At 44.6% G+C, this 18470-nt stretch overlaps 1 protein-coding gene across 1 annotated transcript in view; it reads right to left on the reverse strand.

Annotated features, from left to right (window-relative positions):
* Positions 1–12429: 12429 nt before the first annotated feature.
* Positions 12430–18470, reverse strand: part of LOC117612734 — a 13398-nt gene continuing 7357 nt past the window's right edge. The window contains 3 exon segments of the mRNA XM_034341399.1: positions 12430–14994; positions 15088–15181; positions 16765–17041. Coding sequence (XP_034197290.1) covers positions 12430–14994; positions 15088–15181; positions 16765–17041 — 2936 coding nt within the window.

Raw genomic sequence — 18470 nt, forward strand, 5'->3', positions numbered from 1 at the left:
GCGGAACACCCAGTGCATTATGTTAGTAAAGCATTGCAAGATGCCGAAGTTCGGTACCCAGACATCGAAAAATTGGCGTTCGCCCTGGTCGTCTCGGCTAGACGCCTCCGACCATATTTCCAAGCTCACACCATCCATGTCTTAACCAACCAACCGCTCCGACAGGTGTTGCAGAAACCAGAAACTTCTGGGAGGCTGGTTAAGTGGGCCATTGAACTTAGCCAGTTTGATATTCATTACAAACCTCCCCCGGCTATAAGGGGGCAGGCCGTTGCTGACTTTTTATCCGAATTCACAGCGCCCCAAGCTTCAGCAGCTACCCAGCTCATAATAGAACCCAATCCCCCTCTGAGCCAGGACCAAACCCCCAGCAAAAGCACTTTCGACCTGACCCAGCCCCTATGGACCTTATTTGTGGATGGCTCATCTCCCCAGACAAGGTTGCCCTCGAGTACGCCCTCCTCTTCAAATTCCAAGCCTCCAACAATGAGGCCGAATATGAAGTACTCTTAGCTGGTCTTCGACTAGCCAAAGAGATGGATGCCAAACAAATTCAGATATTCAGCGACTCACAGCTCGTTGTCCACCAAGTCAACCAGGACTTCACGGCCAAGGATGCCTCTATAACGGCTTACCTCCAGCAAGCTCGGCACTTGCTGGCAACCTTCCAAGCCCACTCTATCAAACAGGTGCCAAGCTCTGAGAATAGCCATGCCGATGCATTGGCCAGGTTGGCATCAACCTTGGAGCAGGGCATAGGTCGCCACATCCACATCGAATTCTTGGACCAGCCCAGCACATAAGCCCCACTCATCTGCACCATTGATCATAGCCCTACATGGATGGACCCCATCCTCCAGTTTTTGCAGAACCAAACACTACCGGCTAATTCGGTCGAGGCACGACGCGTTCGCCATCGCTCTGCTCGATACCTGATCATTAACGGCTCCTTATACAAGCGGGGTTTCAGCCTTCCTTACCTCCGATGCCTGACTCTAGAGGAGGGTCACTATGTACTCCGAGAAATCCATGAAGGCATCTGCGGCAACCACTCGGGCGCACGCTCACTGGCTCATAAGGCAATCCGCCAAGGATACTTCTAGCCTTCACTCCACACTGACGCCCAGGCCTTCACCCAGAAATGCGACAAGTGTCAGAGATTTTGCCAACATTCCACAACTCCCGGCAGAACCGTTGACTGCCATGGTTAGTCCTTGGCCATTTGCCCAATGGGGACTAGATCTCATTGGGCTGATGTCAGAGGGCAAGGGCCAAGTCAAATATGCAGTCGTAGCCGTAGACTACTTCACCAAGTGGGCTGAGGCCGAGGCCTTGGCCACCATCACTGTGGCCCGCATCGAAACCTTTGTGTGGCAAAGTATTGTATGTCGCTTCGGCATCCCCAACTCCATCGTTACAGACATTGGCCGGCAATTTGACAATGCCAAATTCAAACAATTTTGTTCTAACCTCAAGATTCGTCTGTGCTTCACCTCCCCAGCCCATCCCCAGTCCAATGGCCAGGTCGAAGCTGTGAACAAAATTATCAAGAAGACCCTCAAGACAAAACTTGACAAAGCCATGGGCTGCTGGCCAGAACTACTCCCGGAAGTACTCTGGTCCTACCGCACCACCTTCCGCACATCCACCGGTGAAACGCCGTTCTCCCTATCATTTGGAACCGAGGCCGTGGCACCGGTAGAGATTGGCCAGCCCACATACCGAACCTCCACTTACGATGCCAAGGCCAATGACGAGCAGTTAGCCCTCAACCTCGACTTCATTGACGAGCTCCGTGACCAATCAAGCATGCGCAATGTCGCGTACAAACAACGCATCGCCAAATACTACGACTCCCGAGTCAAGCCCCGTGCTTTCAAAATGGGGGACTGGGTCATGCGCAAGGTTTCCTTGGCTACCAAAAATCCTACCGAAGGTACCCTCGGCCCTACATGGGAGGGTCCTTATGAGATTATCAAAATCTGCCGCCCCGGCACTTATCAGCTTCGCGATCCCAAAGGCAAGATGCTGCCTCATCCCTGGAATGCTGATCACCTCAAGTACTACTACAAGTAAACATATCTAGACCCTAGAACAATAGTTTGGTCTTGAGCATTTACTATAAGGTAGAAGTAAACGTATCTAGACCCTAGAACTCTTGTACCTTCTGCCTTTCGGCACCTATTTAAATGAAATGCCTAACTCCGGCTCATTCTCATGCACTCACATGGTTATCATTTTACTAGCACAATTGATATCACATAACAAGTCTTATATCATAAACAAATCAAAACAACCTTGCTCCACGCAAGGCAAATTGTTCATACAAAGCAAAAATAAACAACCTTGCTCCGCGCAAGGCAAAGTGTTTTAACGAGATAGCTAGAATACATCAGCTAGAATACATAAAGAAGGCAACGCCTTCAAGACTCGGTAGAAGGGGCATCCCCAGTGGCCGGCTCCGCCTCTGGCGTCGAAACACTAGCATCAGCAAGAGGACTCTGTGCTGGAGGCTCGCCACTCGTATCAAAGTTAATCTCAACCGATGGGTTGAACCTAACCAGCCTATCTTCCCAGCGAAGCTGCTCATCCACTAGTCGGTCCATGATGTAGCTCTTCAGCTCCTCTGAGGTTCGGAAGGACTCGATCGCCTCGACTCGGGCAGCAGCCACCTCCTCGACCTTCGACCTCTTCAGCTCCTCCACCTCCTTGGCCAGGGCCGCCTTTTGCAACAACAGGGCGTTCTTCTCTCGGATAGCCTCCTGTGCCTCCGCCATCTTGCTCTTGGCCATCTCATCACGCCTCTTTAGCCTTTGGATCTCTTTATCCGCCTTGGCCATGCTGACATACATTTCTCGAAAGGCCTGCAAAACAAAACAACATCAGTCAACCCAAACAAGAATAATCCAAAAAAAATTTTCACCAAAGAAGGCCAAAACTTACATAAGCAGATGTGAGGATCTTCTTTTGGGCCCGGTCTATGAAGGAAAAGGCTGGGGTTCTCGCAAGAGCCTCGGGATCACTCTTCACGCCTTCCAGGAAGACGTTAACCAAGGGTACCTCCTGCAGGTGCATAGCTAAGTTCACCTCCTTCTTCTGCTGGCGTAGCCTGCCGAAGTCCACCTTCTCCACCCCTTCAGCAAATACGTCCTCCATGCCGAAGGGGAGCTTCGGCGGTGCCTGCAGATCAAAAGGTGGAAGTCTCGGCCCCGACCCCATCACATGCTGATGAGCTTCCTCCAAGGCTTTCCTCTTTCCCAGCACGTCAGCAACCCGACCCTCATCATCATCTCTGGGGCGTTTCCCAGCACCCTTCTCTGCCTTCTTGGCCCTAGACTCTCTTAGCCGCTTCTGCATCTCAGCCTCATCAATATCCACTGCCACCTTCGTGCTCCCCCTTATAATACCCGCCACTGTCAAAACAAACAAAACAATTACATTAGTCACAACCACAAAAGGCTCAGCAGACAACTAATAAATGTGACCCAGGTACTTACTTCCTTGAAGGAGTCCGGACTCCAACAAATTCTTCTGAGTGACTAGGTTCCCGCACTCACGTTCGGTCTCCGACAGCTGTGCCCTCACCCACTCAACCTCGTCTTCCTGCTCCTTAGAGATGGGTCCCCACTTCACTGAACCTGCACCAAAGGTTAGATACTACTTAGCCATTTACACTGACACAGACAAAATAGAGAACCAAGAATAAGAGCTAAAGCAAAACACAATCAAACATCAAACAGTCTTAAGGGATGGGGCCAAGGACCTATAGACTGGAAGTGGGTAGGAATGTGTTGGACAACGCTCTTCCCTGGCGGACTCTCCCAGTCCCCATAAGCCATGCACCACCTGTTCCTCCAGGACTTTTGCGTAGTTGGCTTGTGCTAATAAAATAGCCCCTCTCCTTCGCCTTTCGGCAATTAGCCTGTACCCAGCCAAAATTCCCCTACTGCTTCGAAACCGAGTACAAGTACATGAACTGCTCAAATGTTGGTTCCCCCAATCCAGCCAACCACCAAGCGATGTACATCCCATGAAGAAGAATCCAAAAGTTGGGATTATACTGCCCCGGTGCATACCCCAACTTAGCCAACATCATCTGCACCCACGGATGAAAGAGTAAAAATCATCACGGAGCCATCCGAAGGATATCTGACTACATCAGCCGCAGTGGGTAACCTCAAGCCCACGTAGGTTGGAACACAAAAGTCTGTCCGCAGCTGGGCCAATTTCGCTTATGTAAGCGTATTCCGCCTCGGCAATGGGACACCAACCCGAATGTCTACTCCCTCTGAAACTGAAGCCACGGCTATACCCACGGACCCTGATGGTGATGCCTGGTTGCTCGAACCCACCTCTTGCCTATGAGGCAAGGCTAGAACCCGGTTTGCTATAGCCGCTAACTCTATATAATTCCTCTGCATCTCCCTATATGCAGCCGACCCAGAGTCTACCGATGGATCACCCCTCTCACCCCCATGCCCTATCATCCTACTTTCTATAATGCCTTCTACCATACCCTCTGTCTCTGAACTCTCCTCTTCAGAACAAACATGTTGGCTGGGCTCTTAACTCCCAGTGTCATCCCCACCAAAGGCAGGGGGGCAGGACTTTCTGTATCAGAACTATCAGACATCTACAAGATGCAAAAATAAGAAAAAGGAACTAATGCACATGCAAGGAGGATCGAACCACAACAACACAAAAATTTGGCAAATCTACATGTTCTTTGGTATGCAAGCAAGCATTCAACGTGTTCATACCAATGCTCAACGTGTTCATCATGTTCATGCTCATATTCAAAATGTTCTTCCTAGCCTTCAACATGTTCATGCAAAGCAAGACATTTCAATTCAAAAGTTCAAGCAAAATGTTGTTCGTACCACCACGTAGGAGTCGCTGGAAATCACCTCAGCCACAAGCACCACCACAAAACCCTTGCCGGAAATCTCTTCTCCTCCTCCTCAATTTCTCACAATTTCTCTCCTCAACTCAAGTGTGGTGCCTTCACCACGCCAAGTTCCTATTTATAAGCCAACCAAGGGTACCCACGCCTCGATTCACGAGCAAACCCTAGCACCCTTTCATCTTCCCTCTTAAATCCCTTGTACCTACACATAATTTGAAATTCAAAATCCAAAAACAAAAGGAGAAGAGATTTAAAAACAAGAAATTCGGACGGGGTCATCATCCACCCTTGTCCAAGGTATACGCAAGCCCGACTCATGGCCTAACTCCCATGGCCTAGCCCACCTTGTACAACACACTAGGCTTGCCAAAAGATAGACCCATGAGCAAACACAAAAATTCAGAATCACAGAAAATTTAACCTTACCCAAGCCCAAGGCGACGAGCTCCACCTCCTTGCCGATTGCCTAGTCGCTGAAAAGAAAATCACCCCCTTACTGAACGGCAAGGGTCGTGTGCAAAGAAATGGAATGCACACGAGATGCCCAAGCCAACAAAAAACTCGGCTCTTGACCCCTAATTTACCTGGACCCTGCTGCAACATCAAACAAATACATATACATTGGAATTCAAAAATCCATCGAAATTGGGTTCAAGTCCAAATAAACCCTTGTCGAACGGCAAGGATTGAGAAAAACAAATATGGGCAACTCGAGCTCACAAGCTGGCCTTGCCGAATGGCAAGGCCCACGAATTTTATTTTTTTTGGGGATCACGAACATACCTGCAAACGGAGAAGGATATCACACCCCTCCCAAACCCTGGGACACTTCCGGAAGGCTCAAGGTCAGGCCCAAGTCCAGCTTCCTTCTTGACCTCGGTCTCGACCCAAACAACAACAAACTCTCCACATCCTTGCCGATCGGCAAGGGTTGAGCAGCAACTCCTAAACGGCTTCCCGAAATCGGGTCTGGCCAACTCGTCACAGCCGAAGCTCCTAAACGGTCCTCGCACTCAAGCCAACACAAACCTTGACGTGCCGAAGGTCTAGCACCTGCCTATGGCTCTACCGAACACCTTCGGACAGCCCCCTTCTGATCAGACCCTTGCTACAGCCTTCTCGCCAACGCCTTGCAAATGAGCAGCCTTGCCGAAGCCGTGACAACACGAAGCCAGCAAGCTGAATCGGGCTGTCGATTTCTGACTCCAGCCAACCTTGCCAAACAGCAAGGCTTGTGATTGATGGCTTTAACGGCTCACAAAAATTCTTCCCAATCACCCTTGCCGAACGGCAAGGGTCTTACCAAAACTGGATCGTGCTCGCACCGACGCTCTACTAGGACTCACAGTGCTGGGGAGGCGCTAATACTCGAGCAGACCCCTCAAAATCCAGCTTACCGAAGGGCAAGGCTGTTTTTACCACCAAAGGCAACCCCTTGCTGACACTCTAAAGACCCAGACCCAGACAAATTTGCTAAACTACCTGCCAAAGGAGACTTGCTCTTGCGTGACAACACTTGCTCAAAACCTGCGAACGGCAAGAGCTATAGGAAAATCACGCCACCTCCAAGCTTGCCGAACGGCAAGAGATATAGGATGATATTTCTACTCCTCACAATTCCAAACCCTAGCCCTTACACTTGCCGAAGCCCAGCTAATGTTGCCGGCCCCAAGTCCTTGTCAAGGCCCAAACCCACCCTCCATCTTTGCTCCTTGCAAAATGGCAAAGGCCATACCAAAAAAAAAGAGGCTAGGCCCTTGCCAAATGGCAAGGACCATGGAAGAAAGGGAGAACCCCCAAAATTTTCCAAAGACTCGGCCTGCCGAAGGTCTAGCTCCTGAGAAGAAAGGAAGAACCCCCAAAATTTTCCAAAGACTCGGCCTGCCGAAGGTCTAGGACCATTAAAAAAAGAAGAGCACCCCCAAAAAAAAAAAAAAAAAACCTCTCCTACGGACCCAGCTCCTATCCTACCTGCAAAATGCCCAAGTACCCAGTTACCCAGCTACTAAAAGTTCTAGAGGCTTACATAGCTCGTATCACACTCCATGTGTTGACGCAACTCCTAGCTTGCCAACTTGGGTGACTAGGGAATGCCCTACGGCTCCGAATGAAGCTGGAATGCTCGGTTACAATTACAAAAACTCACAAGTTCCCAACCCAGAAGTTACTTCTCGACCGCGAACTTGGGGGACTACTGTTTACACCATAGTGAACCGAGCAGACCCAGCACCAAAGCGACTAGCACCAAGGCAGCCACGCCTTCTCTCCTGCTGAAGGAAGACACACTTCCGAGGTGCCAGACACCTGCCGAAGCTCCCAACTGCCAAACCTAATCTCCAGAACACGTGTCGCCACCATGACGACTTGCACAAAATCCCACATTGGAACTTTGTGCAAACCTCCTACTTTCACCTCCCTATAAATAGGGAACAGTACCCAAGTAAAAAGGGTAACTATTCTCCCACTTTTACTGTTACTCTGCCAGATTTACCGCTTGTAACTGACTTAGGCATCGGAAAGCCTTCGGCCGGCACCACACCGATGTCCGAAGCTTAAAGAGTGTTTCTACCACTTTGTCTTCTGCAGGTCTCCCACCAACCTATTTCACCAAGGGCCTCAGCCCTTTTCCCTACTGAAGACCCCGCATATCTCATCACTAAGTTGGACTCAATATTGGCCGGGCCATTTTGAGCATCAACACATTGTTTTAGAGATTGGATTTCACTCCAAACCCACCAAATGACTCCTCCCACCATTGAGAGGACCCAACCCAAATTCCACTTTGGAATTTGAGCCGAACCCTGTGTGTGTCCGACACCTGGCGAATGCCAGACACAATTTACTAAAACACCATTCTAACCAAAAAACCAAGAAGTTCAAGTGTTACTTGTACCGAAAATTCGGCAGAGTCTCCCCTGTAAATTAGACATCTCCCCCCAAAACTTCCACCTGTCAAACATGCATAAACAAATACAACCCAACTCCCAGCATGTAACAAATTATAACCAATAATCAAGCATCATCTCATTCTGGCCTCAGGCCTCACTAAACCCTAAACCTAAACCCTTGACATACCTCAAATCCTGATCCGTCAACTCCGTTAATACTGTCCATACCCTCCTTGTAGGCCGGACTGTAATCCTCGCAGGCCTCGAAGATACCGCTTCTATCCGGGCCGCAATCCCCGCTAGCAGGTCTCGGAGATACCGCTTATATCTGGGCTACAATCCCCACTAGCAGGTCTCGGAGATACCGCTTCTATCCGGGCCGCAGTCCTCGCTAGCAGGTCTCGGAGATACCCCTTCTATCCGAGCCGCAATACTCGCTCGCAGGTCTCGAAGATACCTCTTCTATCCAAGCCGTAATCCTTCCTCGCAATTTCAAAAGTCACTAAAGGTTCTAATATGCCTAGGTCACATGTCCCGTGAGTTTGGTCTCGATCGGACGGTCGAATTGATCACGATCGCACGATCGGATGGTTACTGTAAACCTAGCCCTAGGGTTGGCATTTTGGAGTATCTGAGACTCCGTTTTACGATCCATCGAATCCTACACGGTCCTGGAATTATCTAGATCGACATATACGAGAATATCTACGATCCAACGATTCAAATGTATCGAACCCGAAAATAGCACAATATGCGAGATCTGATCGGGGCTCAAACGTTGTCCGAATTGAGATTTGCGAATTCCTACACACTCGTGAGGACCAAGGGATTATTCTAGGACCGAGTGTGGTCCCCACCATGCTGCCCACGCGCCGCCACATGCATTGGCAGCGCGTGGGTGGCTTGATCAATTCTGATGACCGGAAAACTCTGTTATTGTAAGCCCACTTCCTACCCTAGGTTCATAACGCAATTTGGAGCCACCTTTGTTCTTGGAGCTACCCCAAAAACTGGCTGGAAGTGGCCGGAATAGCGATCCCAAATCCGGCTAAACTTAGGGTTGTAAAACGAACCACCTAGGCTATAAATTGATCAAATCCTACCCGATCATCAGCTAGAGCTCGAAAAGTAGGTAAGAAACCATACCTCACTCGACAAATTTGGCCGTTGGAGTCGCCGGAAACTCTAAAGCTCCGCCGTAATACCCGTCCCTTTTCTAAGCTTCGAATCGAGCTCATCGTCACCGAATCAGATCGGGTCTTGGATTGGTTTTGTAGAGGAGGAGGAGGAGGGGAAGAGGTTTCGTGAAGGTTGCGGTGGCAACCGGGCTGAGATGGTGTCTCCAAAGAATGATGGAAGTGGAGGGAATTAAGAAAATAACCAGAAAATCTGGTTAAATCGCAAGGAAGAAGAAGACCCGGCACTGTAGCTACAATACCAATTTTTAAAATTCCCACTATGCCTTTTTGTTTCTAGACCTTTTCTCCTTCGTTACAACTCCAAATTGGGCATGCCGCATGTCTACGAACTCATATCGTCGACCTCTACGCAATGGTACCACCCAAATTCCCAAATTCTTTTCCAAAAAAGAAGTCAACTTTAAACCCAATAAAATATTCCAAGGGTATTCTAGTCCTTTCCTTGAATAAAATAATAATTAAGACTTAATTAAGGATCGGGTTGTTACAACCATATTATGATGTTCCCCAAGTTTTGGCTGAATCCGATATCGATTGGTCCTTGAAATTGGACAATTCAGGTTCGTACGAATTTCGTTCTGAAATGGAGTAGTTGGTGTTTTGCATAGTTTTAGAGATCGGATTTCTATCAAAAAGCACCAAATGACTCCTTCCACCATATTATGGTGTTCCCCATGTTTTGGACTCAATCCGATATCGATTGGTCCATGAAATTGGACAATTCAGGTTCGTACGAAGTTCGCTCTGAAATGGTGTGGTTGCGGTATTGCACAGTTTTAGAGATTGGATTTCGCTCAAAACCTACGAAATGACTCCTCCCACTATATTATGATGTTCCCCAAGTTTTGGGCTCAATCCGATATCGATTGGTCCCTGAAATTGGACAATTCAGGTTCGTACGAAGTTCGTTCTGAAATGGAGTGGTTGGTGTATTGGATAGTTCTAGAGATTGGATTCCCCTCAAAACCAACCAAATGACTCCGCCCACCATACAATGATCTTCCCCAAGTTTTGGACTCTGTCCGATATCGATTGCTCCATGAAATTGGATAATTCAGGTTCGCACGAAGTTCGTTCTGAAATGGAGTGGTTGGTGTATTGCATTGTTCTATAGATTGGATTTCACTCAAAACCAACAAATTGACTAATCCAACCATATTAGATGTTCCCCAAGTTTTGGACTCAATCCGATATTGATTGGTCCAAAAAATTGGACAAGGTTCGTACGAAGTTCGTTCTGAAATGGGGTGGTTGGTGTATTGCAAAGTTCTAGAAATTGGATTTCACTCAAAAATCACCAAATGAGTCCTCCCAACATATTATAATGTTCCTCAAGTTTTGGTATCAATCCAATATTGATTGGTCCATGAAATTGGACAACTCAAGTTCATACGAAGTTCGTTATGAAACGGAGTGGTTGGCGTATTGCACAGTTCTAGAGATTGGATTTCACTCAAAACCAACCAAATGACTCCTCCCGCCACATTATGATGTTCCCCACGTTTTGGACTCAATCCGATATCGATTTGTCCAAGAAATTGGCCAATTCAGGTTCGTCCGAAGTTCGTTCTGAAATGGAGTGGTTGGTGTATTGCATTGTTCTGTAGATTGGGTTTCACTCAAAACCAACAAATTGACTCATCCCACCATGTTAGATGTTCCTGAAGTTTTGGACTCAATCCGATAGCGATTGGTCCAAGAAATTGGACAATTCAGGTTCGTACGAAGTTCGTTCTGTTATTGTGTGGTTGGTGTATTGCATAGTTCTAGAAATTGGATTTCACTCAAAACTCACCAAATGGCTCATCGCACCATATTTTGATGTTCCCCAAGTTCTGGACCCAATCCGATATTGATTGGTCCATGAAATTGGACTGTGTAGGTTCGTATGAAGTTCGTTATGAAATGGAGTGGTTGGTGTATTGCATAGTTCTAGAGATTGAATTTCACTCAAAAGCAACCAAATAACTCCTCCCACCATATTATGATGTTCCCCAAGTTTTGGACTCAATCCGATATCGATTGGCCCAAGAAATTGGACTATGTAGGTTCGTACGAAGTTTGTTCTGAAATGGAGTGGTTTTTGTATTGCATAGTTTTAGACATTGGATTTCACTCAAAACCTACGAAATGACTCCTCCCACTATATTGTGTTGTTCCCCAAGTTTTGGGCTCAATCCGATATCGATTGGTCCCTGAAATTGGACAATTCAGGTTAGTACGAAGTTCGTTCTGAAATGGAGTGGTTGGTGTATTGCATAGTTCTAGAGATGGGATTTCCCTCGAAACCAACCAAATGACTCCGCCCACCATACTATGATCTTCCCCAAGTTTTGGACTCTATCCGATATCGATTGGTCCATGAAATTGGACAATTCAGGTTTGTACGATGTTCGTTCTGAAACGGAGTGGTTGGTGTATTGCATTGTTCTATAGATTGGATTTCACTCAAAACCAACAAATTGACTAATCCCACCATATTAGATGTTCCCCAAGTTTTGGACTCAATCCGATATTGATTGGTCCAAGAAATTGGACAATTCAGGTTCGTACGAAGTTCGTTCTGAAATGGGGTGGTTGGTGTATTGCAAAGTTCTAGAAATTGGATTTCACTCAAAACTCACCAAATGACTCCTCCCACCATATTTTGATGTTCCCTAAGTTTTGGAATCAATCCGATATCGATTGGTTCACGAAATTGGACTATGTAGGTTCGTACGAAATTCTTTCTGAAATGGAGTGGTTCGTGTATTACATAGTTCTAGAGATTGGATTTCATTCAAAAGCAACCAAATGACTCCTCTCACCATATTATGATGTTCCCCAAGTTTTGGACTCAATCAGATATCGATTGGCCCAAGAGATTCGACTATGTAGGTTCGTACGAAGTTCGTTCTGAAATGGAGTGGTTTTTGTATTTCATAGTTTTAGAGATTGGACTAACTTCATAAAGTTCTCAACAAGTGCAAGGATGGCATGCAAGACAGAGTTAACTCAGAACCACACAAAGTCCTTAAACAATGACTATCAATTCCTGAGAAACTATATTAGAATTAAATCGAAGTCTTATCGTAGGTGTTTGAAAGGATGACAAAGCGACTCACAAAATCTTACGTTTTAAGACATTAGACACACTTAAAATTTTTTAAATTTGACAATTTGAAACAGCATAACTAAATCCTTCCCCCCAAACTTAAATGAAACATTGTCCTCAATGTTTAGAGTGTAAGAAAAAGCAATGCCTCATAAATGAAAGGAAAGAAGACAAGGGAAAGACATAACCAAAGGTTAGAGTTCAGAAAAACTCCCCTTTGAAGCGATTAGGATGCAAGCAAGCTTCCTCGCATATTCTATCTTCTCCTCGTCACCTTGGGTTGCCTCCCAAGAAGCGCTAAGTTTTCACGTCTTCAGCCGGACGTCCAAACTCTAGTGAGCTTTAAGAGAGTGGTGGAGGCTCCTTGAGTGCTTGAGACTCAATATTGGCATCAAAGTTGGCATCAAAGTAAGGTTTCAACCGATGTCCATTCACCTTGAAGGTGCTGCCATCCTTAATGTTTTGAATCTCCACTGCGCCATGATTAAACACATTAGTAATAACAAAAGGGCCAATCCACCGAGAACGAAGCTTACCTGGGAAGAGCTTAAGGCGTGAATTGAATAAGAGAACCTTCTGCCCTTTCTCAAACGTCTTCCTAAGAATTTTCTTGTCGTGATATTGCTTTGTTTTCTCCTTGTAAAGCTTCGCGTTCTCATATGCTTCATGTCGCAACTCCTCCAGCTCATTGAGTTGAAGCCTCCTCTTCTCACCAGCGGCTTTCATATCAAAATTGAAGGCTTTGATTGCCCAATAAGCCCTGTGCTCAAGCTCCACTGGTAAGTGACAAGGTTTACCGAAAACAAGTCTATACGGAGACATACCTATAGGGGTCTTATAAGCAGTCCTATAAGCCCACAATGCATCATCCAAACGCATGGACCAATCCTTCCTTGTGGTGTTCACTGTCTTTTCAAGTATGTGCTTAATCTCCCTATTGCTTATCTCAACCTGCCCACTAGTTTGAGGATGATAGGGTGTTGCCACCTTATGTGTGATTCCATATTTCTTCAAGAGTGCTGCAAAAGCTTGGTTAACAAAGTGGGAGCCACCATCACTAATGATTGCTCTAGGTGTGCCAAACCTTGTAAAAATATTTCCTTTGAGAAAACCGATCACAACCTTAGCATCATTAGTTCTAGTGGCAATGGCTTCCACCCATTTAGAAACATAATCGACAGCAACTAATATATATTCAAATCCATAAGAGGTAGGAAAAGGGCCCATGAAATCAATTCCCCAAACATCAAATATATCAATGATTAAGATATTGGTGAGAGGCATCTGATTTCTAGCATGTAAATTACCCATCCGTTGGCATCTATCACATGAAGCACAAAAAACATAAGCATCCTTAAAAAGGGTAGGCCAAAAGAAACCTGATTGTAGCACTTTGCTGGCAGTCTTCTTTGCTCCAAAATGGCCTCCGCATGCGTGGGAATGACAAAACTCCAGAATGCTCTTAAAATCACCTTCAGGCACACACCTTCGAATTACTTGGTCTGGACAATGCTTGAATAGATAGGGATCATCCCAAAAGTAGTATCTTGCTTGCTTCCTAAGCTTGTCACGTTGGAAAGTAGATAACCTTGTAGGGAGTTCGTTAGTGCACAAATAGTTAACAATATCAGCAAACCAAGGCAATGGATTGAGAGAATTCAAAGCATAAATGGAGAAGAGTTGCTCATCAGGGAAGCTTCCACGCAATGGCAATGAATCCTCCTCTTCGTTAGATACATGCACCAATCTACTCAAGTGATCAGCCACGACATTCTCACTTCCTTTCTTATCTTTTATCTCCAAGTCAAACTCTTGCAACAAGAGAATCCATCTAATGAGTCGTGGTTTGGCATCCTTCTTAGCTAACAAGTATTTCAATGCTGCATGATCAGTGTAAACAATAACCTTGTTAGTAATCAAATATGATCTGAACTTCTCTAAAGCAAATATGACAGCTAACAACTCCTTCTCTGTGGTGGAATAGTTGAGTTGGGCATCGTTGAGGGTTCTACTAGCATAGTAGATGGCATGTGGCTTCTTATCAACTCGCTGTCCCAAAACAGCTCCAACAGCATAATCTGAGGCGTCACACATCAATTCAAAAGGCAAGCTCCAATCTGGTGGTATAATGATTGGGGCAGTTGTGAGCATCTTCTTCAAAGCATTGAAAGCATTCTCACAGTCTTGATCAAACACAAAATCCATGTCCTTGGCAAGGAGATTGCACATAGGCCTTGCAATCTTAGAAAAATCCTTAATGAAACGCCTATAGAAACCTGCATGGCCAAGGAAAGAACGTACTTTTTTGACAGAAGTAGGTGAGGGCATAGAGGCAATCAAATCAATCTTAGCTTTATCTACCTCAATTCCTTTACTAGAGATGACATGACCAAGAACTATGCCTTGGTTAACCATAAAATGACATTTTTCCCAATTAAGCACAAGGGTAGTATGTTCACATCTAGCCAACACCTTGGATAAGTTATGCAAGCATTGATCAAAAGAATCACCAAAGACAGAGAAGTCATCCATGAATACCTCAATGAACCTTTCTACCATGTCGGAGAAAATGCTCATCATGCACCTTTGAAAAGTGGCTGGGGCATTACAGAGACCAAAAGGCATCCTCCTATAAGAGAAAGTGCCAAAGGGACATGTGAAGGTCGTCTTCTCTTGATCCTCTGGGGCTATGGCGATTTGGTTGTAGCCTGAATATCCATCAAGGAAGCAATAGTGGCTATGGCCAGCTAATCTCTCAAGCATTTGATCAATGAATGGAAGAGGAAAGTGATCTTTGCTTGGCGCTGTGTTGAGCTTCCTATAATCAATGCAAACTCTCCAGCCCGTGGTCATCCGTGTAGGTACAAGTTCGTTTGCTTCATTCTTCACCACCGTGATACCTGACTTCTTGGGGACAACTTGCACTGGGCTCACCCATTTACTGTCAGAAATAGGGTAAATAATACCAACATTTCAAAGCTTCATTACCTCTTTTCTTACCACCTCCTTCATGTTTGGATTAAGACATCTTTGGGCATCCCTCTTAGGCATTGCATTGTCTTCCAATAATATCTTGTGCATGCACAGTGTTGGGCTTATTGATCAGTTCACAATTGTATATCATTTTGTACCCTTCTTGCTTATGATTTGGTTATGTTATTGAGTCAAACGTGTGCTTTTAATCCCTTTTCTGTTTATCATTCAGTTCATTGGGCTCTGGGTAACAATGGTGTCTTTGGATAAGAAAAGATGCAAAATGGTGCAAAAACGAGCAGACTGGGTTACCAACTCATTTCGGCCTTAACATCTTCCTTCGAACTTGGATTTGCCCAAATAAATTGTGGTTGGAAAGATGAGAGTCTGAACTTCAAGATGGACTACTCAAATGCATCAGATAATGAAGTTGAGCCCAATTCGTGAGCCCATGTACACCCCAGACCTGACATGTTGAGCAATTAAGGGAGGAACATGTTGAGCAATTAAGGGAGCAATTGAGGGAGCAATTAGGGGAGGTCTTTCCTTGACTTTAGACCTGACATGTTGAGCAATTAAGGGAGCAATTAAGGGAGGTGTGTCAGTTACTCAAGTGCAGATGAGTCACTCCATTCACCTATAAATCACTCCAGCCATCCTATATCACTTCATTCAGCCCAAAATCAAAGGGAACAACTCCAGCAAGCCTTCCTTCCATATTCCTACGAATTTGTTCTTTCTCTGCCATCACCAGCCACCCAAACTCATCCCAAATCACCTCTTTAGTTGCCATACTCTAAACATGAGAAAGTTCTTGGAGTAGCATTAGAAGTGGATAAGCACCTGGAGAAGCCTTGGAAACCACAAGCAACTTCAGAATTGGTTTTCTCTACTCTTATTGCATTCAATATGTTTTCTCATTTTTGCTTGAGCTTCATTTCCATTATGAGTAGCTAAATTCATAACTAGGGCTATGATGTAACCTAACATGAATATTCTGGGTTTATAAGTTGAAGTTTTGAGTTTCAAGTTTGATTCATGATTCATATTCCTATTCTTTATGCTTATCAGTTAATATGCTTGTTTGGATGATTGATCACCATTAGACTTGTATATTAGCTACCTTGGTTTGAATCAAGAGTAGACACCATGCTTTGATTTTAATTGAACTATGAATAAGAAAAGTATGTATGGACATTCGACAACAGGGATTAGATACATGCTTGGTTGTTTAACTTGTTCTTCTATGCTTAATGGGTTCCTAATACTTAATTTAGATTAGACAACAAATAATCAAGTTAGGGAATTAGGAGCACAAGGTTAGGACCAGACACCATGGCCTAATCATACTTTAGCTAGAATCAACCTTTGAATCCGAATGAGACTTGTCACTTAACTCCTTATAACCCAGAATTGAATTGTTATGGTGAATCGAATGCCCTAGTATCCCAACCTGTTTTCCAGCCTACAAAAGTACTCTTTGTTACATTTGTTCACCTTGCTTTTGTTTGAAATTTCGTTTTGCCTAATTTGTTCAACAATTACAACCACTCTTGCTTTAAATTCTGTTTTAGACTTAACCTCCTACTTTCTTGAATTTGGTAATCTAAGTACATAACTAGTTTTAACTTCTCAGTCCTCGTGGGTACGACCTCGTACTTGTCTTGCTATACTACTAATTGGCCCGTACAATTGCGAGTTAACATTTTAACAACACTTATGCCTTTGATAGCTGCAATGCTCCACCCAATTGCAGTTTTGTGCTCTTTTAGAACTCTCAAAAGCTTATTTTCATCATTTGGTCCGAGATGTGAGGCAATGATAACAGGTAGAGTCTCATTTTCACCTAAATAAGCATATTTAAGGTGTTTTGGCAATTGCTTTAATTCCAACTCTGGTGCTGTTGTTAAAATGTTAACTCGCAATTGTACGGGCCAATTAGTAGTATAGCAAGACAAGTACGAGGTCGTACCCACGAGGACTGAGAAGTTAAAATTAGTTATGTACTTAGGTTACCAGATTCAAGAAAGTAGGAGGTTAAGTCTAAAATAGAATTTTAAAGCAAGAGTGGTTGTAATTGTTGAACAAATGAGGCAAAACGAAATTTCAAACAAAAGCAAGGTGAACAAATGTAACAAGAGTACTTTTTTTTTAGGCTGGAAAACAGGTTGGGATACTAGGGCATTCGATTCACCATAACAATTCAATTCTGGGTTATAAGGAGTCAAGGGACAAGTCTCATTCGGATTCAAAGGTTGATTCTAGCTAAAGTATGATTAGGCCATGGTGTCTGGTCCTAACCTTGTGCTCCTAATTCCCTAACTTGATCATTTGTTGTCTAATCTAAATTAAGCATTAGGAACCCATTAAGCATAAAAGAACAATTTAAACAACCAAGCATGTATCTAATCCCTGTTGTCGAATGTCCATACATACTTTTCTTATTCATAGTTCAATTCAAATCAAAGCATGGTGTCTACTCTTGATTCAAACCAAGGTAGCTAATATACAAGTTCTAATGGTGATCAATCATCCAAACAAGCATATTAACGGATAAGCATAAAGAATAGGAATATGAATCATGAATCAAACTTGAAACTCAAAACTTCAACTTATAAACCCAGAATATTCATGTTAGGTTACATCATAGCCCTAGTTATGAATTTAGCTACTCATAATGGAAATGAAACTTAAGCAAAAATGAGGAAACATATTGAATGCAATAAGAGTAGAGAAAACCAATTCTGAAGTTGCTTGTGGTTTCCAAGGCTTCTCCAGGTGCTTCTCCACTTCTAATGCTACTCCAAGAACTTTCTCATGTCTAGAGTATGGCAACTAAAGAGGTGATTGGGGATGAGTTTGGGTGGCTGGTGATGGCAGAGAAAGAACAAATTCGTAGGAATATGGAAGGAAGGCTTGCTGGAGTTCTTCTATCTTCTGATTTTGGGCTCAATCCCTTGATATAGGATGGCTGGAGTGAATTATAGGTGAATGGAGTGACTCCTCTGCACTTGAGTAGCTGACACACCTCCCTTAATTACCTCCCTTAATTGCTCAACATGTCAGGTCTAAAGTCAAAGAAAGACCTCCCTTAATTGCTGGAAAGACCTCCCTTAATTGCTGGAAAGACCTCCTTTAATTGCTCAACATGTTCCTCCCTTAATTGCTCAACATGTCAGGTCTAAAGTCAAGGAAAGACCTCCCTTAATTGCTGGAAAGACCTCCTTTAATTGCTCAACATGTTCCTCCCTTAATTGCTCAACATGTCAGGTCTGGTGTGTATATGGGCTCACGAATTGGGCTCAACTTCATTATCAGATGCATTTGAGTAGTCCATCTTGAAGTTCAGACTCTCCTCTTTCCAACCACAATTTATTTGGGCAAATCCAAGTTCGGAGGAAGATGTTAAG

Source organism: Prunus dulcis, unplaced genomic scaffold (genome assembly GCF_902201215.1).
Source record: "Prunus dulcis unplaced genomic scaffold, ALMONDv2, whole genome shotgun sequence".
Lineage (NCBI taxonomy): Eukaryota > Viridiplantae > Streptophyta > Magnoliopsida > Rosales > Rosaceae > Prunus > Prunus dulcis.